Below are 25,042 nucleotides of genomic sequence, written 5' to 3' on the forward strand. Positions count from 1 at the left end.
ACTTGCCATATTTGAACAAACTCTCCATACTAAGTATGTCTTCCTTCCTTCTAGCCCCCCACTCTCACACAAACAAGGCAGACAGACAAACAGATGCACTTAAGGGATAAATCAAAAGTGAAAAACAAATGAGATACAACTGGCCAGTTCACTTAAGCAGGCTCCATAATCTGTAGCATCACTGGTACATAGGAGTATGTTTTGTTTCACTTCTGATTACACCAATGTGTACAAATTTCTTCTGGCAGATTCTGAGGAATATTCATTTTATTCTTATAACTAAGATTCTGTTCTCTGAATCTTCAATAAATTGATAATGAGGGGGCAACTAGGGAAGAACCAACACTCTGTCCTGTAGCTTTAGCAAGTACACTCTTTCTGACCTACACACAGTCCAAGTCTAAAAACCAGTTCAAACTGTGGCCTCTCCCTGCCAGATTGACCATGTCCCCAGAGGTCCAGACTAACATTCAACATCTGCCATCTGCTTGAGCATAAGGCCTCTCCAGCGTCAAAGCAAATATTAAGCACTTTTTAATAAGGAACAGCCTGCAATTAACTTTCAGGCCTGCCCTCATAAGTGAATATCAGTTTGTTTATTCTCTTTTTTTAAAAAAACAAGTTCCTGCTCACAGTCTAAAGGTCATTTTCAGCTTTCCTCTCTCAGCTCACAATTCACAGCTACAAAACAAAAATGATAAAAAGAATAAAACAAAAAATGAAAGCCAGCGAGGGTTCTCACACAGTGCCTCAACAGTAATTAATTAGCTGAAAAATATTTTTTATTTAACAGTAAGGGTTCCATGTTTAGGAATTTCAGTCAAAGGAGCCATGGTGAGATCTACCTCTTGTATTTGGCACACATTGCTGCCATTGTGTTAAGTTTTGCAGTCCTGCCACATTCAGTCATGAATGGTGGTGGACATTTAAGCAATTAATATGAAGTTGAGGCTCCACAAATATCCCCATCCTCAGTTACAGTGGACTGCAGGACATCAGTGCAAAAACAAAGTGGAAGTATTTACATCCGTCTTCAGAAGAACTGAATGGATGATTTTGGCTTCCTCCTGAGGTCCCCAGTATTACAGATGCAAGTCTTCAATTTGATTGATCTAACAAGACATCAAAATGACTGTAGACACTGAATACTGCAAAGCCTATGCACTCTGACATCATTCTGGCAATTGTACAGAAAAACTGGATTCAATACTTGCCCACATCCTCCACTTTTGTTTATTGTACCTAAGATTTTGTACCTAACATGGTGCTGGGAATGGTGACATTGTACACTTTTCACAATACTCATGTATTTCTGTACTTGAGTACATGTGACAATAAATTCTCATTCTAAAACTAGCGGCATCCCCAGCCAAATTGTTCCAGTACAGTTACAACAGCGACATATACATGATAATGTGGAAAATTACACTGTTCTTTCTTTGCACAAAGTAAAGACAAAACCAATCTGGTCCATTGCTACCTATCAGTCTATTCTCAATCGTCATCAAAGTGATGGAAGGGCTCATCAATAGTGCTATCAAACAGTACTGGCAAAGGAGTCACCTGTTAACAGACACTCAGTTTTGGTTCTGCCAGGGCCACTCAGCTCCTGACTTCAATGCAGCTTTGGTCCAAACATGGGCATAAAAGCTGAACTCCATCGGTATTGTGAGTGTGCCTCGACATCAAGGGACATTTGACCAAGGAAAAACTGGAGTCAGTGAGGAAGATGTTTGTTGATTGGAATAGTACTTGCACAAAGGAAGGTGGTTGTGGTTGTCAGAGGTCAATCATCTCAGCCACAGGACATTACTCTCGAAGTTCCTTAGGATGTCCTAAGCTCATTCATCTTCAGTGTGTCATTGATGACCTTACCTTCAACATAAGGATCCGGTGTGGGGGTGTTTACTGATGATTTCAAATTGTTTAGCACCATTCATGACTACTCAGATAGTAAAGCAGCTCAGCTCCATGTGCTGCAAGACTTGGACAACATCCATGTTTCAGCTGACAAGTGATAAGTAACATTAGGATCACACAAGTGCCAGACTATGACAATATTCAACAAGAGAGGGAGTCTAGCTATTGCCCTTGTTGTTCAATGGCTGAATCCACCTGAGGGTTATTATAGACTAGAACGTGAACTGGACTCGCCATTAAAATGCTGTGACTACAAGACCAGGTCAGAGGTTAGGCATTCTGTGGGGAATAACTCACCTCCTGTATCCCTACTGCCTGTCCACCATATACAAGGTACAAGTCAGGAATGTGCTGGAATACTCTCCATTCACCTCCAAAACACTCAATAAACTCAATGCCAACTTGGACAAAGCAGTCTGTTTGATTGGCACTCCAAACATCACCTTCAGCATTCACACCCTTCAACACCACTACACAGCGATGCCAGTGTATATCATAACACCATAAGACATATGAGCAGAAATTAGGCCATTCAGCCCATCAAATCTGCTCCGCCATTCATTCATGGCTGATAACTTTCTCAGCCCCATTCTCCTGCTTTCTCCCCATAACCATTGATCCCCTTGATATTCAACAACCTATCTATCTCAGTCTTAAATATATTCAATGACCTGGCCTCCACAGCCTTCTATGGCAATGAATTCCATAGATTCACCACTCTCTGGCTGAAAAAGCTTCTCATTATCTCCATTCTAAAATGTCTTTCCTTTACTCTAAGGCTGTGCCCTTGGGTCCTAATCTTTCCTACCAATGGAATCATCTTCCCAACATCTACTCTGTCCAGGCCATTGTTTCAATTAGATTGCCCCTCATCCATCTAAACTCCATCAAGTATAAACCCAGAGTGCTCAAAAATTCCTCATATGTTAAGCTTTCATTCCTGAGACCATTCTCATGAACCTCCTCTGAACATACTCCAGGACCAGTATGTCCTTCCTGAGACATGGGGCCCAAAACTGTGCACAGTATTCCAAATGCGGTCTGACTAGAACCTTAACGAAACTCTAAAGAGCCTTAAAGAAACTCTGAAGCAGCTTTGACAAAGAGTCAGTTAGACTCAAAACATCAGCGCTTTTCTCTCCTTACAGATGCTGCCAGACCTGCTGAGATTTTCCAGCATTTTCTCTGAAGTATATGTCTGCTTTTATATTCAAGTCCTCTCAAAATAAATGCCATAATTTCATTTGCCTTCCTAACTACTGACTCAACCTGCAACTTTACTTTGACAGAATCCTGAACTAGAACTCCTAAGTCTCTTTGCAGTCAGACTTCTGAATTTTCTCCCCATTTAGAAAATAGTCCATGCCTCTATTCGTCCTACCAAAGTACATGACCTCACACTTTCCCACATTGTACTCCATCCGCCACTTCTTTGCCCACTTTCCTAACCTGTCCAAATCCTTCTGCAGCTTCCCTGCCTCCTCAATGTGACCTGTCCCTCTATGTATCTTTGGATTGTCTGCTAACTTAGCCAGAATGCCCTCAGTTGCTTCATCTAGATCGTTAATGTATAAAGTGAAATGTTGTGGTCACAACACTGAGCCTTGTAGAACACCACTTGTCACCAGCTGCCATCCTGAGAAGGACCCTTTTATTCCCATTCTCTGCTTTCTGCCAGACAGCCAATCTTCTATCCATGCTAATAAGTTGTCTCTGACACCATGGGCCCTTATCTTACTCAGTAGCCACCTTGTTAAAGGCCTTCTTGAAGTTCAGATCAATAATATCCATTGGCTCTCCTTGGTCTAACCTGCTTATTACTTCTCAAAGAATTCTAGCAGATTTGCCATCTACAAGATGCACTGCAGTAATTCAAAAATGTTCCTTTCGCATCACTTTCCAAACTAATGACCCTGCACCACCCATAAGGACAAGGAAAATGAATGCATGGGAATACCACCACAGGCAAATTCCTTTTCATTCGAATTTGGAACTAACTACCTTGCCATTCCTTCATAGTTCCAGACTTTTGACCAACTAACAATGTCTTCACATCACTACGTAAGTACTGCATTATCTGGGGTGGTTCAAGGGGATTACTTATTATCACTGCTGCCTCACAGTGCCAGGGACCCAGGTTTGATTCCAGCCTTGGGCGACTGTGTGAGTTTGCATATTTTCCCTGTGTCTGCCTGGGATTCCTCCGGTTGCTCCGGTTTCCTCCCACAATCCAAAGATGGGCAGGTTAAGTGAATTGGTCATGCTAAATTGCCCATAATGTTCAGAGATGTGTACATTAGGTGCATTAGTCAGAGTAAATGTAGAATAACGGGTTTCGGTGGGATACTTTTCAGAGGGTCGGTGTGGACTTGTTGGGCCAAAGGACCTGTTTCCAAACTGTAGGGTTTCTATTCTATTCTATTCTATTCTATTCACCTTTGCAGTGCAATTAGGGATGGATAATAAATGTTGACCTAGCCAGTGATCCCCACATCTCACGTACTCAAGAAAAAAAACATAAATTCGATAGGAGGATCCATCATTGTATAGAAAAAGCAAAAAGACAAATTAATATAGGCCAAATCTTACTTTTGGCTAAGTGTCAGTATTGTTGGGTTTGATGGAGGGTTTCTCGCAGCTAGGCTGAGCAAGCCTTCTCACCGCCTCCATCACCTCAACAAACTCACCTCATTAACTACTCTCCCGTATTGATTGCACACCTCTCACATGATTCTCGTCCCTTCCTACCAAATACCATTCCCAGAAGAACTCACCAGGTGTCTACAGAACGACTAGCATCACTAGTGATCACGTCATATTTAAAAGTTTGCTCTACACCCAGAGAAGCATTGCCTTCACCAGCAAAGTAATGATACAACAGTCACAAAGTCAAACTGTTCACAGCACATAGCCGGCATAGCTTATACTTCCTCAGACATAGAACACCATTCTTTCATCTTAGTCACTGTTTAACTACAAGGCTGTACAATTTATCTGTCCTTAGTTACATCCTATCTAAGTCACTGCTGTCCCCAATGCCTATTTTTGACCCACATTTTATCATTGTCCAATAGGGGAACATAACATACAGGTAAGCAATCTGACAGTTACAAATATGAGCTTTTATATCCAGTCAAAAAAAACAATCACAAACAAAATGAATAGATGCTGCAGTTCACCTCCACAATGCAAACCAAATTGGCATGATGACCAATGACTATTTTACAGTCACAACTGCTTCACCAGAGCCGTAGTCAAAGCATGAGCAATATTATGTCTGTGCTCCACATCAATCAGGGGATTATGCATTGGTATCATCAGTGGTTGCAAAGGACAGCCTTGTCCCACAGTAATCCATCTTCTAAGACTCCTGGACCCCTCAAAGGGTATGTTTCAGGAAGTAGGGGATGTGATAGCTGTCAATATAGCAATGAACACACCTCCAGGAAGTGGTAATGGTGATCATAGATCACCTGGAAATTAATGCAACCCCTTCCTATGCGTTCTACAGTGTTGTGATCTGGCCCTGTCAATGCAATGTATGTACAATTGATGACACCTTGTATCTGAGGGAGCCAGCCCCATTTTCCAATCCTCCTGCCAGGATTTCAGCACTGATCTCACCATGAGGAAACAAAATAAAGTGGTGTGTGCAAATTGCATCAGTCACTGTCCTGATGCACGTTTTAGATTACATTACAGTGTGGAAACAGGCCCTTCGGCCCAACAAGTCTACACCGACCCAGCAAAGCGCAACCCACTCATACATTTACCCCTTACCTAACACTACGGGCAATTTAGCGTGGCCAATTCACCTGGCCTGCACATCTTTGGACTATGGGAGGAAACTGGAGCACCCGGAGGAAACCCATGCAGACACGGGGAGAATGTGCAAACTCCACACAGTCAGTCGCCTGAGGCAGGAATTGAATCCGGGTCTCAGGCGCTGTGAGGCAGCAGTGCTAACCACTGTGCCACTGTGCCGCCCACATTATGCAACACTGCTTTCAGAACACATTGGCACACGCCCTTCCCCCTCTGCAACGAGCCAACTGTCTCCCTGCTGCGGTTGCAGCTGACGGCCAGCAGGGTGCCCTTTTTCAACACAAATGCATGAAAGCATTTTGTGCTCATTGCACACAAATGACTGAAAGATTATACATAGGTCAAAAATTGCTCCATCAAATAGATATTCAAAGAACTATGGTCATGTTTACAGCTAGAGGAGAGGATTAACTCCCACTCCTACAGGCCTCAGGTCCCACTCTAGCATCTAGCATAGTTACATCAGTGTTTCGCCGGATATACAGAGCCTGCATTGACAGCATACCCTGCTGATTACCAGAAAATGGAGACTGAACTGAAAAACCCTTCCAGAACCCTGACTCATTCTAAGGGATCCTGCAGCTGCAATCTCTACCTGAGTTGGGTACTTGTCAGCCTCCATAGCAGTTTGATGTTTTCCTTATTTTCCTGCATTCACCTTTGCCTTCTTAGCAAGGCAGCAACATCGATCAACATCCCAACAGTGGCTGAGTACATCACTCTGGGCAGCATTGATGTACGTTGGTAACTTAAGTAACAAAAGAGTTTCTTAGAGCCAAGAAGTGTTAGAAGTGGCATGCCCTGCAAATGACGGCTGAGTACACTCTTCCAAACAGTGAAACATGCAGTATTTACTAACAAAGGTCATGTCTCCTATCATTCATCAAACCTCAGCCTCAACATGTGTACCAGATTGTTTTTGGCCAGTATTTGTCTCTTAATAAGACATTGCCACTAACTCCTGTATCACTGAGATGCCATTGTTCAATTTGCAAGCACCAGGGGCATGGTGCAAATTGCCTTTGACCAGCATTTCAACCCTAAGCATGTTAATTATGCAGATATTGCACATGGCTGTCAAAATGATTGGCTATTAAACACAATGTGCATCCCTCATGTATTTGACCCTTCAATGCTTGAGCATCCAGCAGATGTGAAGCTTGCATTTTGACTCAACTGACACTGACTCCGACCTCCCTAAGCATTGCCTCAGCCATTCTGCAATGCAGGATTAGTGGTGCTGGAAGAGCACAGCAGTTCAGGCAGCATCCAACGAGCAGCGAAATCAACGTTTCGGGCAAAAGCCCTTCATCAGGAATAAAGGCAGTGAGCCTGAAGCATGGAGAGATATCTCTCCATGCTTCAGGCTCACTGCCTTTATTCCTGATTAAGGGCTTTTGCCCGAAACGTTGATTTCGCTGCTCGTTGGATGCTGCCTGAACTGCTGTGCTCTTCCAGCACCACTAATCCAGTATTTGGTTTTCAGCATCTGCAGTCATTGTTTTTACCATTCTGCAATGCAGTTTGGATTCAGTAAACAGCAAGTGATGGCAGGAAAAGCAATTCATAGTGGGCACCATCAGTATATTCTATCTGGTTGCCAAGTACTCCCCCATGCCCAAAGTCTCCATATCCTGTTTTACCTTGCACTGCCTGGACTGCCCATTTCCATCCATTCACCCATTTAGAAACCCACCATGTCGAACTTTGCTTTCAGCCTACCCCCTTGCCTCTTGAGCCTGAACACTACATATTACTGATGCTAAGTATGATCCTTTGTCCCAAAGCCCTTCAATCCTCCACATCAACACAAAGACACCAGGACTTTATTCACTCTAGACCTCTGATTGAATTCAACAGACAATGCCTAGATGTGACTGACCAGACCTCTAATTGCTCTCTTTGCGATTCCCATGATTGCTTGAGATAGCCCTACAAATTGAGCAGTGCCTACTGCCAAGGCTATAGTAGGATATATCCCCTAACCTTGATTACCTGAGAAAATGACTGACCGTGGCCAAGCCCCTGTACTGTATGTAGACTGTGCCAGTGACTGAGGCTACCTGGGCCTTTGACCAATATTGGATCCCCTTGACTAGAATGAGGACTAGCTCACTTTTCTCATTCAAAACTGGAAGCAATATATTTATAATGATATTTAAATTTATGAGTTTATTGGCTGAAAGTCCATGCCTGTAGAGAAAACCCTCCACTATTTCTTGTGAAATGAACTATGGGACTGAATAGGAACCACATAGTTGAGATCACTTTTGCTTTTTGTTGTTTTTGTAGAAATGTATATACAGATACATGAATATAAAATTGGATGAGTATAGGAAATAGAGAATACTCATCAATGGATATTTTTTGGGTTGGAAGCAGCTTGCAGTGGAGTTCCCCAAGGGTCACTATTGGGACTCTTGATTTTCCTGATATATATTTATGTTCTGGCTCTTGATTTACAGGAACAATTTCAAAATGTGTAGATGACATTAAACTTGGAAGAATTGTAAACTGTGAGGAGGACAATGTGGAAATCCAAAAGGACATAGACAAGTTGATGGGGTGGACAGATAGGTAGCAAATGAGAAGTGTGAGGTGAGTCACTTTGTAAGAACTTTGAAAGCCAATATAAAATATAGGATACAATTCTAAAAGGGTACAGGAACAGAGGGACCTAGGTGTATATGTCCACAGATCATTGAAGGTGGCAGGACTGGTGAGGAGAACAATCAATAAAGCATACAGTGTTCTTGGATTTATTAATAAGGAATAGGGAGGAGATATTGGACTGAAAACAAAAACTGTTGGAAATCAGAGGGTCAGACAGAGAGCAAGCTATTGTTTTGAGTGTAGACTCTTTCTCAGATGCTGAACTTGTACAAGACACTTGTTGTGCCCGAAACGTCGATTCTCCTGCTCCTATGATGCTGCCTGACCTGCTGCGCTTTTCCAGCAACACATTTTTCGGCTCTGATCTCCAGCATCTGCAGTCCTCACTTTCTCCAAGACACTTGTTAGACCTCAGCTGGAGTATTGTGCACAGTGGTGGGTGCCACACAATAAAAAAGATGTGAATACATTGGAGACATTGCAGAAACAATTTAAAGAATAGAACCAGGATTGAGAAACTTCAGTTATGATGAGTGATTGATGGAGTTCAGACTTTCTCCTTCGAGATAAGATGCCTGAGAGAAGATTTGATGCAAGTTTTCAAAATCATAAGTGGCTGAAAAGTCGAAGGGAGAAGTTATTGGAAAATAAGAAAAATGGAACAATTTGAAGTGGTATGTGAAAGAAACAAGAGTGATGTGAGAAAGAAGCTTTTCACACAGCAAGTAGTTAGGGTGTGAATGAGGTGGAGGCAAGTTCAGCTGAGGCATTCAAAGGGGCATTGGATGATTATTTGAATAAAAATTATGTGCATGGAAATGAGGAAAAGACAGGAAATTGGCAGTAGATGCTAATTGAAAAGGTGCAAGCACAGTGGGTAATAGCCTCCTTCTGTGCCATAACAAATAATCAATTCTGTCAGAAGGTGATTATTGTGACTATTTAGCTCTTTGTTAGAACTATTCCCTTTAGTCTCCCTTCACTGCTCCTTCCCCATCCTCTCACTGCTCTTTCCCCATTAAGGAGGATTTGCTCATGGTTCTAGAAATGGGAAATGTATTAAAGCAGTTCAAAGAAATGAAAGTAGGTTAATGTCCAGGCAAGCATGACTGTATTAAGATTTAGAAAGTAATTCACAACAATACAAACATGACAAAGATTAAGATAATAGATTGGAAAGATGTTAGTTTTCAGGATTTGACAATATATCAAATATATGCAAGCTGGACAGCAATATTGCCAAAGAATCAGATAGAACAGAATTGAGAAGCATGTAAACAGTGTTGAACAAAGCCCAGGAAAAATATACTTTGCATCAAAAAATGGAACATCTAAATATTGTCATGATGATGTAAAATATGAACTACTGATTGAATTCTTTGGCTAATTTAATGCATACAACTTTCATGGACATAAATAGTTTTCAAAGAAAGGACCAAAATACTGATTTTAAATGGTCACAGTAATTGTCTTATCCATGTAGTTAAAAATCATACAACATCAAGTTATAGCACCTTCAGAGCACTACTCCTTCATCAGGTATCCGAAAGCTTGTTCTTCCAAATAAACCTGTTGGACTATAACCTGGTGTTGTGTGATTTTTAACTTTGTCCAACCCAGTCCAACACCAGCACCTCCACATCATGACTTGTCCAGACAGGATGGCCATGTTTCATGAAGCCAGTGTGGATCAGACAAAAGACAGCCTGAGCTGAAGAGAACAAGGGCAATGAAATCAATCAGGTAAAAACAATGACTGCAGATGCTGGAAACCAGATTTTGGATTAGTGGTGCTGGAAGAGCACAGCAATTCAGGCAGCATCCGAGGAGCAGCAAAATCGACATTTCGGGCAAAAGCCCTTCATCAGGAATAGATGAAGGGCTTTTGCCCAAAACGTTGATTTTGCTGCTCCTCGGATGCTGCCTGAACTGCTGTGCTCTTCCAGCACCACTAATCCAAAATGAAATAAATCAGTTAGACCCTGTGTGGGAGGAGTGAAAAGCTCTTATCTGATTTACACTATTATGAAAATTTTCAAATGGTGGAGACAAAACACTTAATTGAGTTACCAGTCAGGAAATGACAACCTTTGGGGACACGGAATATAGAAACAGCTTCTATTTCCAAGAGTTTTTTAAGTAGACCAAGAGATATGGAATTAAGATTGCAGAACTGGACACACCTTTCTCTTTCTCAAGAAGAGAAGAGCCTAGTTGACAGCACTGACTGGAAAAGAAGAATCAGAGAACTGAAAACTTTTTTAAAAACTGCAAAATTCATAACTGCTCACTGCATGGAAGAAGTCAACTCATCTCAGGTCAAAGCCTTACACTAAAAGGATACCCAATCTGTGTGTTCTGTAGGGTTAAGCAAAAATCTCAATCATTTTGAGAAGATTCCCTACCATCTAAAATTACTGAAATTCTACCAGAATCTTGGAGTTATTTTTGAAATTAAACTTAAAGAAAACCCCAGCAGTTAAAATATGCTGTAATGTACAGTCACAGGGGCAGTTTGTCTAGAAGCTGGGGAAACCTATTCACACCTCAGCCCTACAAGAACAATGAACTAACCTTTGTGACAACTGAATGCAGACAACATGGACTCTGCGCAAATTCCAAACCCTCCAACTTCAATTGATATTCAATCACATAAACACAGGTATTCCATACAATCAGGAAGCCTATTCACCCTGATGGAAAAGACATTTGCACCTCCTCTAATAATCAGGATGACCAATTCATCTTGAAAGCAACAGCAAAGAGACTATTATAGGAAACCAGATTTAGCAGGGAGATAAGAGGCCTGCACTTCCAGATCAAAAAGAAGTCAGAAGGGATTGAAACAGAACAGGGAAGGATCCCCTGCAAGTACCTCCAGGAGAAGGACCACAGCACCAAGAACAATCCTCACTATTCAAGTTCTTCTGGAATAGAGCTGTTCATCTGCTCTTGATTCCTCTCTGAGTCCCTTAAACAGGGTCTATGTAGTTCAGCTGCCTTCTGAGCAGTACAGCTAACTTGGGTAGTTGTTGCGCCTGTTTGAGATTTGTCTGTGTTCTTTTTCTTGGTATACAATCACAGCTTGCAGCTGGGCCTTCAAAAGATTCTGAAGAATCTCCTTGATTTGTCCTAGGTTTATTATCTTTCCATTTGATTTCCACTGATTGCAGTTGAATATTTTTGAGTGCTTTTAAGGAAAGTAAATGGTTGCAATTGATCTGCTTGAAGCAAACGATATACTAATAGTACTGGCAGGGGTAGTGCACATTCACATTTTGGACACAGATACTGACACCATTTTTGGTGTCAGCAGACATTAACACATTTTAACTGGCGAAAATTATAGCCTTGTAATAAACATAAGTTAAATCTTTGTTGTGACCAACTAAAGAAACTGACAAAAAAATCATAGGGTCACCGATGGTGTAATGATATAGAATGAGGGTATTTGGCCTGTCATATGTGTACCGCCCTTCAAATTACTAACTTTATTCAGTGCCAAGCTCCTTTTCCTCATTCCTTTTCCTTACACATTATTTCAATCCAAATAATCATCCAATACTCTCAGCTTCCTCAGACTGAACCTGCTTCCACCACACTTTCAGTGCATTCCAAACCCTCACTACTTGTTGTTTTTTCTCATCTCACATTTTCCTCTTTTGCAAATTAAAGTTGTGTCCTCTTGTTCTTGTTATTTTTACAAGCGGGAAATGTTCCTCCCAACGATTGTATCATGATTCAAGATTTTGTAAACCTAAATATGATCTTTTCTTACCCTTGTTCTCTTCAAGGAGTGTAGTCCTAACTTTTTTATTCTATCTTATAACTGAAGTTTCTCATCCCCTCAACCATTCCTGTAAGTACAGAAACCGTTTTCTTCAATGCATTCACATCTTTTCTATAATGTGGTGCCCAGAACTACATTCACTGCCATATCTGAGTCTAACGTGCATAATTAAAAAGAAGGAAACTGATTTATTCCTTTTCACCAGTAACACTGTAATAAAGGAGATATTATGAAAAAAGAAATGAGGGAAAATATAAAAGTAAGAAAATGTGTAGCTCCATGGATATTGCAAGGGAGTATACAAATGGATGAGTAATGAAGTCAAAAAAGATCAATTAGGAAGGCAAATGAAATGAGATTGTCAAAGGACATAAATAAAAATATTCTATATTCTACTTAATACATAATTCTCTATAAATAAAACTTTTTGTTTGGAATAATATGAGCAGTTTTGGGCACAATATCTCAGGAAGGATGTACTGGCATTGAAAGGAGTCCAGAAGAAGTTTACAAACATGATCTCAGTGATGAAAGGTTTGTCATATGAGGAGTGGTTGAAGACACTGGTTCTGTAATTGATGGACTTAAGAAGATGTGGGGGGGGGGGCATCTCATTGAAACTTACAGAATACAGAGGGGCTTGCATAGAATGGATGTGAAGATATCTACTTAATACATAATTCTCTATAAATAAAACTTTTTGTTTGGAATAATATGAGCAATTTTGGGCACCATATCTCAGGAAGGATGTACTGGCATTGGAAGGAGTCCAGAAGAAGTTTACAAACATGATCTCAGTGATGAAGGGTTTGTCATATGAGGAGTAGTTGAAGAGATTAGGACTCAAGGTTACAGCCTCAGAGTGAGGAACAACTCTTTAGAATAGAGATGAGGAGGAATTTCTTCAGCCAGAGGGTAATGAATCTGTGGGACTCATTGAGACAGAAGGCTGTGGAGATTAAATCATTGAGTGTATTTAAGACAGAGATAGATAGGTTTAGTAAACTTTCATATGAACTAATGAATAAGGCAGAGCACATGGAGCTCGATGACTAGTGTTAGAGTGGATAGCAGGCTATCTGCAAAACAGAATTACTAGAGTGGCAAACAGTGAATGTGGAGCCCCATGAGGATTAGTTCGGGGACCACTCTCATTCATAATCTACATTAATAATTTAGACTTTAGAATTTAATGAAAAAACTTCTGAAGAAGTTATATCAAACTGAAAATGTTAACTGTTTCTCTCCAGAGATGAGGCCAGACCTGTTGAGATTCTCCAGCACTTTTTTTTTAAATTCATAGCTTCTAAATGTGTCTATGATAGAAAACTGAGAGGGCTTGTCAAGACTGAAAAGCACTATAACAACTTACACTAAAACATTAGTACAGTTACAGAATGGGAATGGAATTGGCTAATGAATTTCAAATTCTGGTCTCCTTCCTATCGGAAGGATGTTGTGAAACTTGAAAGAGTTCAGAAAAGACTTACAAGGATGTTGTCATGGTTGGAGGATTTGAACTATAGGGAGAGGTTGAATAGGCTGGGACTGTTTTCCCTGGAGCGTCAGAGATGAGGTATGACCTTTTCAAGGTTTATAAAATCATGAGGGGCATGGATAGGATAAATAGATGAAGTCTTTTCCCTGGGGTAAGAGAGTTCAGAACTAGAGGACATAGGTTTATGGTGAGTGGGGAAAGATATAAAAGAGACCTAAGGAACAACTTTTTCGCACAGAGAGTGGTACGTGTATAGAGTGAGTTGCCAGAGGAAGTGGTGGAGCATTTAAAAGGCACCTGAATGGGTATATGAATAAGAAAAGTTTAGAGGGATATGAACCAGGTGCTGGCAAGTGGGACTAGGTTAGGTTGGGATAGCTAGTCAGCATGGACGGGTTGTTTCCATGCTATACATCTCTATGACTCTACAAGTGTGGGGCATTGCATTTTGTAAGAAATAAGGTTGCATATTACATAAGAATAAAAATTTAAGTGGAATTAAGGAGCAAAGCGACCAGGGAGTACAAATACAAAAATTACAAAAAATTGTGAAGAGAAATTATGTTATAACAAATGCAAACCAAAATATTCTTGTTGTGACTGGAACGAAAGAGTTGGAAAGAAGAAAAGTTTATGGTAAATCTGTGTTGAACCTTGTTTGGACAACACTTGGAAGCGTGTGTTTCAGTCACCATATCATAAAATTGATATAGGGGCATTAGAGAAGTTGCAAAAAGTTTACAAGAATAATAGCACAACTACACAATTAGCATAAACAGGCAGGTTTCTTTTCTATTGAAACTAAAAAGCTGAAGTATGACCTGATGGAAGTCTTCAAAATTATAAAAATGTTTGCTAGAACAGACACAAAGTTTTTCCACTTGTGTGGAAGAGCAAACTAAGAATATAAGATCAATAATGAATATAATGTCAATATAAAGTAGTCACCTAGAAATGAAGCTGTGAACTCTGTGAGTAGTGAGAATGTAAATGTTTAAAACATTTTAAGCACTTGCTACAGTAGCCTCGAAAAGGAAGCTGGATAAACATCAGAAAGAAAAAACTAGAGGGTTGTGTAAATACATGTTAGGTGAGAAGAAGCTTTACCAGAGTATAAACATTGTCTTGAACTGGGTGGGCCTGACAGCCAGTTTTTGTTTCTACGTAACCTTATATTTTTCTTCTTCAAAAGTTCATCAAATTAGCAATTATTATGATTAACTATTTATGAATAGATAGGTGTAACACTAAATTAGATACTTTTAGTTGTCTTCTGTTGCATCTATGATTTAACACTGGTGAAAATATATAAATATATTTATAGAGACCAACATTGTGGGAATATACAATGGTTTATTTGTATTGATTTTTTTCATTAATTTTTTTCATTAATTTTCCAGGAAAGTGCAAGTCCTATATGGTGGAACAGACCTGTTTGACTATGAAGTACGACGAACATTTAAGAACGATATGTTGCTGGCTTTTATCAGCAGTGGATGTATAGCAGTTCTGGTGTATATTCTCACCTCATTTTCAGGTCAGCAAGCCCTTGCCCAAGTTAACCATTAATTGCTTTTCTTGTGAAGTAAATTAATTTTATTCCCTTTCCCTTACCTTTACCAGCATTGCTTTGCAAAGGGTCACTGGGAGATGCTGGAGCACAGAATACTTTCAGTTCTAATTTTTCACTCTTCTAAAACAAGAAGTATCAGGATGCACCAGCCTTACTAATCACCAAGCTCTCAAATGGTCCTCCATATTTATCCTCTTACGCATTCATGCATTCAGCAACTTAGGCCCTAAGTTCTGGAATTCTCTCTTTGTGTGGTTCATTCCACCCATTGCACCTCACTTTCGTGGAGTTGCTTCTTAAAATTCAATTCTTTGACAAGATTTAGGTGACCTGTCCTAACATCTCTTCACATAGCTTCATAAGATATTTGGTTTGATTATGTTCCAGTGGAAGGCATTGGAATGTTTTCATAATTTTACACATGTTTTACTTAATGCGAATATATATTGGTAACCTTGTATGGAATAGCAAATATTTCATTTGCAGAATTGTAGGCATTTGGCAAGATTTAGCTATTCATTTTGCAGCTTGTTCATATTTGGCCACTTCGACCATTTCAACAATCACATTTAATGAGTTTGCTTATCTCCCCTTCCTATGAAAAAAAAATTTCCATTTGTTTATATCCCAGTTTCATAAATTACTCATTGACTAAGTAGGGCAGCAGGTGACTGAATTCAAACTTAGTGTGAGCAGTTCTGAGCACCAGATTTGAGGAAGGATATGTTGGCCTTTGTGTGAGTAGATTAAACAGAATACTACCTGAGCATGAGGGTCTAAATTACAATGAGAAGTTACACAAACTAAGTTTATATTCCCTGAAAATTAAAAGATAAGGTATTTGATCAAAGTTGTAAAGATGGTAAAGGAAACAGATAGGGTCGAGAGGAGAAAATTATTTCCACTGGTTGAGTTGTCAAGGACTAGGAGCTATGAAGTAAAAATGACAGCTGTTCCTTTCAGGAGTAAAATTAGGAAACATTTCTCCTAAAAAGGGCAGGATATTTTTGGCACTGAGTTATACAAATGACAATTAATGCTAGATGTTTTGTAAATATAGTCTCTGAAATGGATTGTTTTTGCTAATCTTTGATATATGGAATTAGTTGCAGATCATCTATGACCTCATTGGTCATTCAGTCCAACAAATGAATACTGGTATTTATGCTATATATATGTTTCTTCCAATCCTTCTTCATAGAATCATAGATTAATTATACCATTGAAGACCATTTAACTTGTCATATCCAAATAGCACCATCAGTAAATCTTTCTATTCTTTTCCCTCTCACGTTTACGTAACTTCTCCATAAGTGCATTTTGCCAGTTATCTCCATGTGATAGTAAATTGCATCCATTCTCCCCTTCTCCTGTTTCTCCTGAATTCCCTGTTGAATTTATGAGTGACTATCGTATATTTGTTGCTCTTCATTTTGGGCTCTCACATTGAAACTCAGACAGAATTTAACACCCTAAGACCATGACTACCTTCCCTTCCAAGATGGATTCACTCTTTCCTCTGAAATGCCAGTTAAGTGAACCCTTAAGAGCCTCATTCCAAAACCGCTCTTTAACAGAGACTCCTTGCAAGATTTTGACATCCACTCGCTGCAAGAAAAGATTCCAAAATAAGAATTTATCTGCCCTATATAAGCTGACTCCTTCACTCCCTCCCTACCCATCCAACCCAGCAACCCCAATCCACAAGCCATTTCCTGGAGCTCTTATGTCAATTCCTAATAAATGCCATACTGAAGAACTAGTGGTGGCCACCATGGCGTTGACAGTACTGGACAGCTGCTGTCCTCTCATGGGCTGGCACATCTTGGGAATGGGATTTTCACCCACTTCCGGATTTATGGGGACTGATTTCATTCATGGGAACTAGAATGCCCAGTCACCATCCGATAAGTGCTCAATTAGGGGCAGCCATGCATGAGAAGGTCAGCGATTGTGGTGATAAAACTGATAGCAGAGAGCCCCTAAACTGTTTCTACCTCTCAGGGTGAAATGTGACATCACACAAAGCAACTAAGTGATTTGTGAATACTTATGTTGTCTCTCTTTTGATTGGGAGAAAGTGAGGACTGCAGATGCTGGAGATCAGAGCTGAAAAATGTGTTGCTGGAAATCTCTTTTGGTTGGCCAAATGATTTGAATCAGGAAATATTATTATATCAGAAGAGTACAGTTAATAAATGTGACTTCTAAAATATTTAAAATATTTAATATCTATATTAATTGATTGGGTGAAGATGGCTGAAGAGGTGATGTGTTATACCTGTAGTCTGTGGGAACTAGTGGATGCCTGCAATGAATATTTGCTGCCTGAGAAACTTCAGCTCAAAGATGAGCTGGAATCCAACCTGGTTATACTGTGACACATCAGAGAGAGGAGAGGCATTTTGTCACTGTGTTTCAGGAGGTACCCACACCCTTAGATGAATTACATCAAATTTGTCCCTGACTATGGACAAGAAAGTGTGATCGTGAGTAAGGCAGCTTTGGGGAGCCGCATTTAGCGTTGGAGGAGTTTCAGCCAGTGCTGTTATCCGATAGATATGAGGTTCTCGCTGCTGTTGTGGATGAGTGTACAGACTGCAGGGATAATAAGCAGACTGAACGTCACCAGGACTGCTTGGAACTAGTGGACTAGATCATATTCAAGTACTCAGTACCCATAATTATGAAGTGCTTTGAAAGGCTGATTAGCCTACCTCAGCTCTAGCATCCCAGCCTACTTCAATCCTCTACAATTTGCCTGTCGAAGTAACAGGTCCACAGCGAATGCCATTTCCCTAGCCCGACACTCATCCCTGGAACATCTGGCCAGGACACCTACATAAGACTTCTCCTCATCAACCATAGCCCCACCTTCAACACCATTAATATATTTATAGAGGTGGCATTTTTATATATAGAATCAACATGGCTTTATGAAGGGGATAGCATGCCTGAAAAATCTAATAGTGTTATTTGAGGAGATAATAAGCAGCATAGATAAAGGAGAACCATATTTAGGTTTCTAAAGTATTTTCTATAAGATACCACCCATAAGGCTACCGAAGAAGAAAAAAGCCAATGGTGTTGGGATAATATATTAGCATGGATGGAGGATTGGCTAACTAATAGAAAACTGAAAGTTAGGATAAAGAGGCCATTTTCAGCAACATGTAACTAGTCAAGTGCGCATGGATCAGTACTGGGCACATTATTACAAGTAATATATATATATATATATATTAAAAAAATTACTTGAATGACAGAAATGAATGTACTATCACTAAATTTGCAGATGACACAAAAATAGGTGGGAGCACAAGTTCTGAGAATGACACAAAGTCTGAGGATCAACATAGATAGGTTACATGAGTGGGTAAAAACTTTCCAGATGGAATATATTGTGGGGAAATATGAGGCTATCCACCTGACAAAGATTAGAAGAGTTGAATATTATTTAAATGATCTAAGACTGGAGAGAGCTGCAACACACAGATTTGGCGTTCTTGTGCATGAAGAACAAGGGAGGTCTTGCTAGGCAAGGCACAAGTCAAAGTCACACAAATGTTATGACACGGAGGTCGAGCCCCTGTGTTAAGTATAACTAAAACATGCAGAATAGCTCATTTCACCTAATTTCCAAAAAGGATAAGTGAGTGAGTGAAAGAAAACCCTGATTTCCACTGTTTAAAGAAAAAAAACAACTTATTTTCCTAACTCTAACAGTGAACACTATTAATAAATCTGTGAACTAATTACTATCTGACCCCATCTCTTCAAAAAAAGGTACTCCCATAACAATCATTAAACATTTCATTAACTTAATCTCTCAAAGTCCATACAGTCTCTTATGCTGTCTTCCTTCTAGTCTTCCAGATTCTGCTGTCTTCTCCCTGGGTTGTCTTCTAACGTTTTACTGCTTTTATTGGAAAAGGTATGTTTGATAGATAGTGCCTTCTGAGATTTCTGGGAGAACAAGACGTTTATTTCCTTGGATGGCAGTTGTTCTGACCAATTTTCAAAAAGCCCTTTTTTTAACCCCCAACATCATACCCACTCAGTGGTCCAATATTGTCAGTACAATAAATTGAAACTCAATTGGGTTTTGGTATCCTGGGCATAATTTAAATTAACTGGTTAAATTTGAATTGGCTGTCAAAACAGCAACCAAAACTCAGGTTTCCATTTAACAGCCAATTGTCACATCTAGCTATTCTGGAACAGCCCATGTCTTAGCTATTCTGTATATTGGCAGCAGTTGGCTGTACTTTAAATTCGGAAAGAGACCATACACTCTTTCAAGTTTGTAATGCATGGTATACTGTGAATAGTTTTGGTTCCTTTCTCCAAGGTAAACTAGCATTGGTAGCAATAAAGAGAATATTCATTAAGTTGATTCTGGCTATTTTCTTATGATGAGGTCAAGTAAGTTGAGCTTATATTCCTTGCTATTTAGAAGATTGACAGGAGATGTTAATGAAACACCTAAGATTTTTAAGGTGCATGATAGGATAAATGCAAAGACAATGCTTCCCATTTTGGGGGAGTCTAGAAACAAAGGATATACTCTCAGAGTAAAGGTCTACCATTTAAGACAAATGGGGAACAATATTTCTCTGAGGATAGTCAGTCTGTGGAATTCTTTCCCGCTGATGGTTGACGAAGCTGAGTCATGAAGTTTATTCAAAGTTGAGATCAACAATTTTTTAATCAATAAGGAAACCAAATGTTATAGGGTTAAAACAGGAAAGTTGAATTGAGGATATCAGATCAGCCTTTGACTGACAAAGCAGACTCATTGAGTCAAACAGTTGACATCTACTCCTACATCTTATGATTTTATTTGATTTGCCTCTGTGTTTGCTGCCAATTTATTCTGGTCCCTTTATTCCTTTAATTTTCTTTTTCCTTTCTCTTTTTATATTTAGCCTGAATGTCCTTGTATTTTCAAGTTGACACTTTTCATATTCTCCTTTTCTCCTTCATCCAACTCTCTAACCCATTTGTTATTCATGCGCCAGCTGTTGCTTTAATTGAGATCAGTTAACTCAGCACTGATCAATGACCTTCTGGCTTGTGTAACTCAGTGCCACAGAGCATGCTACAAACTCAATAAGCCAAGCATGTTGCATTAGAAAATCAGCTGTTAAGTGGAATGTGTGATTTGTCCTCGAAGACTGGAATTCCAGTCACAGACTGAAATTACAAAAATAAAGTTGAGAGATAAAGATAAATGTATGCTTCAATACAGTTTAAACATACTTGCCATTGTTTAATATGCAACAATTCTTTGCTCCTGTGGTTTATAAGATTATGTAGGGCCTCAATTGTATAATAGCTCTATAATTCATCCGTGTCATTTTTATTGTATATACACAGTGCAATAGTTATGTTAAAGCAGTTTTTATGGGAAATTGTTAATGAAACTCAAATAGAGTTGCAATAGATTTATCATAAACACCCACTAAACATATAACTCAAAATCTTTGCTGAGAACAATATTGAATGGCTTGATGTATTTATCAAACTGAGCATCAGTCATTGCCATTCCTCGAACTACTAGTTGTGAAAGTTCCTAAAAGACTTTTAAAATTTATTGTACTCTCCACATTTCTGAAAAAAATTAGTTGAGTACTGAGGTGATAGTGAAGACGGGCATTAACTGCATGTTATAAAGGGATGAGTGTAAATTTAACAGCAGCTCCACTAAAGTCCTGAATTGAACCGCCTTAAAGAGTGGGCAGCACAGTGGTTAGTGCTGCTGCCTCACAGCGCCAGGGACCTGGGTTCAATTCCCGCCTTGGGCAACTGTCTGTGTGGAGTTTGCACATTCTCCCCGTGTCTGCATGGGTTTCCTCCAGGTGCTCCGGTTTCCTCCCACAGTCCAAAGATATGCAGGTTAGGTGAATTGGGCATGCTAAATTGCCCGTAATGTTAGGTGAAGGGGTAAATATAGAGGAATGGGTCTGGGTGGGTTGCTGTTCGCAGGGTCAGTGTGGACTTGTTGGGCCGAAGGGCCTGTTTCCACACTGTAAGTAATCTAATCTAATCGAAAGTTGGGAGGATGGCACTGCATCTTCCTTAAAGAAGTAAAGTTAAATCAGTGGAATTGGTTTGTGGGTGGGCCTAATGCTTTTCAAGATCTTAAGAGAATTAGTGACTATTTGACTCAAACTGCAAAGGCCAAACAGATGCAATACATGGAAACAACTTATCAGGAAGGAAAAAGCAATGAAGCAAGCACAGAAAGTGCTGTAGAAACCCGGCATGTCGAACAGCATCTGTGGAGAGAGAAATAGATTTAACATTTCAAGTTCAATATGACCTTTCTGAAACTCTCTCCACTGATGCTGCTCGATCTGTTGAGTTTCTCTAACATTCTCTGTATTCTTTTCAGATTTCCAACTACAGCTGTATTTGTTTCTATTGAGGAAAAAAAGAGTTGCATTTATGCTTTTTCCCAGGACATTCCATAGCAGCCAGTAATGAAACTTTCAAGTATAATCACTGTTGTAGGAAAATGAGGCAGTCAATTTGCAAGAATATTTTGTAATTTGCAATGGCAAAGTCCCACAAATAGCAATTAAATAAGTTAACTGACCACAATTTTGTTTGAGGAACAAATGTTCTAAAATCCAGGAAATTTTGGAAAATCATACCACACATCTGTTATCTATACAGCTGGCGATGATGATGGAAGGGATAGATTTTTCTGAAAGCTTGATCTGCATGACAGAGCAATGCATCAAAAAATCAAATCTATGAATTAACAAATTGGTTCAAATGATTGTTTACACTATCAATGGATGTCAGGTTCTGCAATCAATTTCATGGAAAGTGATTTGTTAAATTGCCTTTGAGCTCTGTATTGCTGTGCTTTATGGGCACAATAAAGCTTCACAGGCAATATTATACATTTGTACTTCTGCTATCCAACACAAGCCAGATGTTCTCAATTCAGAAAATAGGGCAGCAAAATAACTGGAGAGGTTAATTGCAAATAGATGTTTCATTCCTTTTAGAAATTAACGGCTGGAAAGCATGAATTGTGTGAGTGTTTATACTTGTGCAAGAACAAATATCATTACCATTGGAAAATTAGCATTTTGTAATTAAGTTTTGAAAGTATTTTTGTTGTATGTGAAGTCTGAGATTATTATAATCCATACTGAAAACTCTTGTATCTCAAATGTGTTGAGCTATCACTACCTGTTTCTTTTTTAGTTTGAACATAAATGTATATGTGCATTATTTTTAATTACTCTTGTGTGTCTACATCAAAGTTCTGTGCACTAGTCAAAAAAAATTAAACATCGTTTTCACTTTTCAATTTCTGCAGCCAAGTTGTGCACAAAGACCACATATACAACGTTCCTATAAAGAAAATGGACAGAATGCCTGCAAAATTTAACTTCTCACTCATAACACTAAATCCTCTCTGGGGATCTGAGCTTTGAATTTCCTGTTATCACATTTTTGAGTAAACCTGTCACAAACAATCCTTATGAAAAATTATTTTTTAAAAACTCTCAAGTTCTAACATTTGATTCTGTTCAGTTTCTGTTATTTTTTTAAAAGTCCCTGATGCAATCTAGTTGCCTATGTGAATAATCATAGAATCTTAATTGTACACAAGCAAATCCATTTGGTTCATTATATCTGTACTAGCTCTTTGATAGACCTGTCCTTTTAATTCATTGCTTTATAAATTATTTTTTCCTTTAAGTATTTAATTATTTTTTACATCTTACTTTTGGATGTACTTTCCTTATTCTTTCAGGTAATTCATTTCTGTCCACAACTGCTCATCATGTCACCTTTTTATCGGTTGACCCCAAAGATTTATTATTGGCTTGCTTCTGTTTCTCATCTGCGTAACGCCTCTTGGTGACATAATTCAAAAGCATTGGATTAGTCTTTGAATGCATGTTTATAACACCAAATTCTATCTCACAACAATCCCTCAACCAATGCTAGATGAGTTGTAATTTTCCTCAAAACCTCCTAAATCAGATCCCTAATACTGACTCCATCTCACTCCCTTTCACTTCAGACTAAACCAGAATGTTCAAAACTTTGGTGTCACATTTGGCCCTAAGGTGACCTTACAACCACTTTAGCATTATCATAAAACCACTTATTTCCACTTCTGTAATTCTACCTGACTTCATCCTTATCAACTCATCTGCTGCTGAAACTTTCCTTCACGTCTTTGATATCTCTGATGGATTCTCCCATCACTTAAATGGATGTGTTCTTTCAAAAACAAAATAAAAGGTAGTGTTACAGTCTAGCTTGCTATCATCTTACATGTGCCATTGGCTCAAGATTTAATTTATATTAGCAAATGCCTGTGAAGTTGGTGTTGTAGGTTCACTGGAGGCATTGGTATTTTGCTGCGCTCACTTATGCCCTGAAGGCACTTGACTCTGCTCTTCTGAAACACTGAAATCACTCAATGCAGAGATTCCTCAATTTAAGTATGTCTAAGATTATTTTGCTTTCCATGTATTAGGACTTTGCAAGCTTTGAGGTTTGTTTTCAAGATATCTTTATATCTAAGTTTGATACAGTCCATTGTTTCTATGCTCAACTGGCTTTGTGTTTTCTGGAGTACTCCATGTGAACCACATAACAAACCCAATGAAACAGAACTCTGATGAGCATGCTTTCTAACTCCACAGATCCTCCACACTGTTTGCAGTGTCAAAAGCTTTGTTCAGATCAATAAATATCATATACAGTTCCTTATTTTATTCGCTTATTTTCTTAAATTTGACATGCTGCAAAAATTATGTCTCCCCCAAACTGCATGAAAGCTACACCAAGTTAATGAGATGAATGACAGTTCAATTGAGATTAACCTTTACAAGAGTTGTTCTTGCAGTTAATGACGAGGAGGCACTGGCATTGGACTGAGGTGGACAAAGTTACAAATCACACGATACCAGGTTATTGTCCAACAGGTTTATTTGGAAGTACTAGCTTTTAGAGTGTTGCTCCTTCGTCAGGTAGCTAGTGGGACAGGATCATAAGACACAGAATTTATAGGTTCATTTAATATATATCAATTGTACAACACTATAATCTTGTGCTATAAATTCTGTGTCTTATGACCCTACCCCACTAGCTACCTGCCGAAGGAGTAACGCTTCAAAGGTTAGTGCTTCCAAATAAACCTGTTCGACTATAACCTGATGTTGTAAGATTTTTAACTCTTGCAGTTAAAAGTAATGATCTTCCATGTTGAAACTCGGATAGATTTGATCCCTTTCTGTTTGTAAAGGTGAATTATTAATGCATCCTTGCAGTCTTGCAACACAGCATGCTGGTTTTAGATAAGGTTGAAGAGATGAATGAGTTTCCTAACCATGTTAGCCCCTCTGTACTTGAATGCTTCATTCTTACTGAACATCAAATACTCTAGAATGTCACCAGCTCCCTGTGATTTTCCCACAACAAGCTGCTTTGTGGCTTTCATGACTTCCACTTGAGAAGGATCAAGAGCAAGCTGTTCCAGAGTGTAATGCCATTATGCACCTCAGTGGCATCATTGCACATATTGGATTTTTGATTAAGGATGTGATCAGTGTTCTGTTCAAAGAGAGAGATCTTGTATCTATTTGTCAGTTGCAGATTGCCTTCGCTCAGAGGATGGATATCGCACCATTGGTTTTGGGACCACAGACTGAACACAAACCTTCAGATGGAGCCTTCAGACATTTTTATTAGCAACTGCTTGAAGCTCATTGGCCATGTTTTCCCACCAATAGTTTTTAATTTTTCTCAGTTTAGCCCATAGCATGTGTTTTGCGCAATGGCA

General features: G+C 39.2%; 1 protein-coding gene across 8 annotated transcripts in view; it reads left to right on the forward strand.

Moving 5' to 3' along the window:
- Nucleotides 1-25,042, forward strand: part of disp3 (dispatched RND transporter family member 3) — a 507,963-nt gene that overhangs the window by 340,027 nt on the left and 142,894 nt on the right. For all 8 annotated transcript variants that reach the window (XM_072586713.1, XM_072586711.1, XM_072586710.1 and 5 more), the window contains one exon: nt 15,047-15,183. In XM_072586713.1, the coding sequence (XP_072442814.1) occupies nt 15,047-15,183 (137 nt within the window). The remainder of the gene's footprint in view (nt 1-15,046; nt 15,184-25,042) is intronic.

This window comes from Chiloscyllium punctatum, chromosome 16, assembly GCF_047496795.1.
Source record: "Chiloscyllium punctatum isolate Juve2018m chromosome 16, sChiPun1.3, whole genome shotgun sequence".
NCBI lineage: Eukaryota > Metazoa > Chordata > Chondrichthyes > Orectolobiformes > Hemiscylliidae > Chiloscyllium > Chiloscyllium punctatum.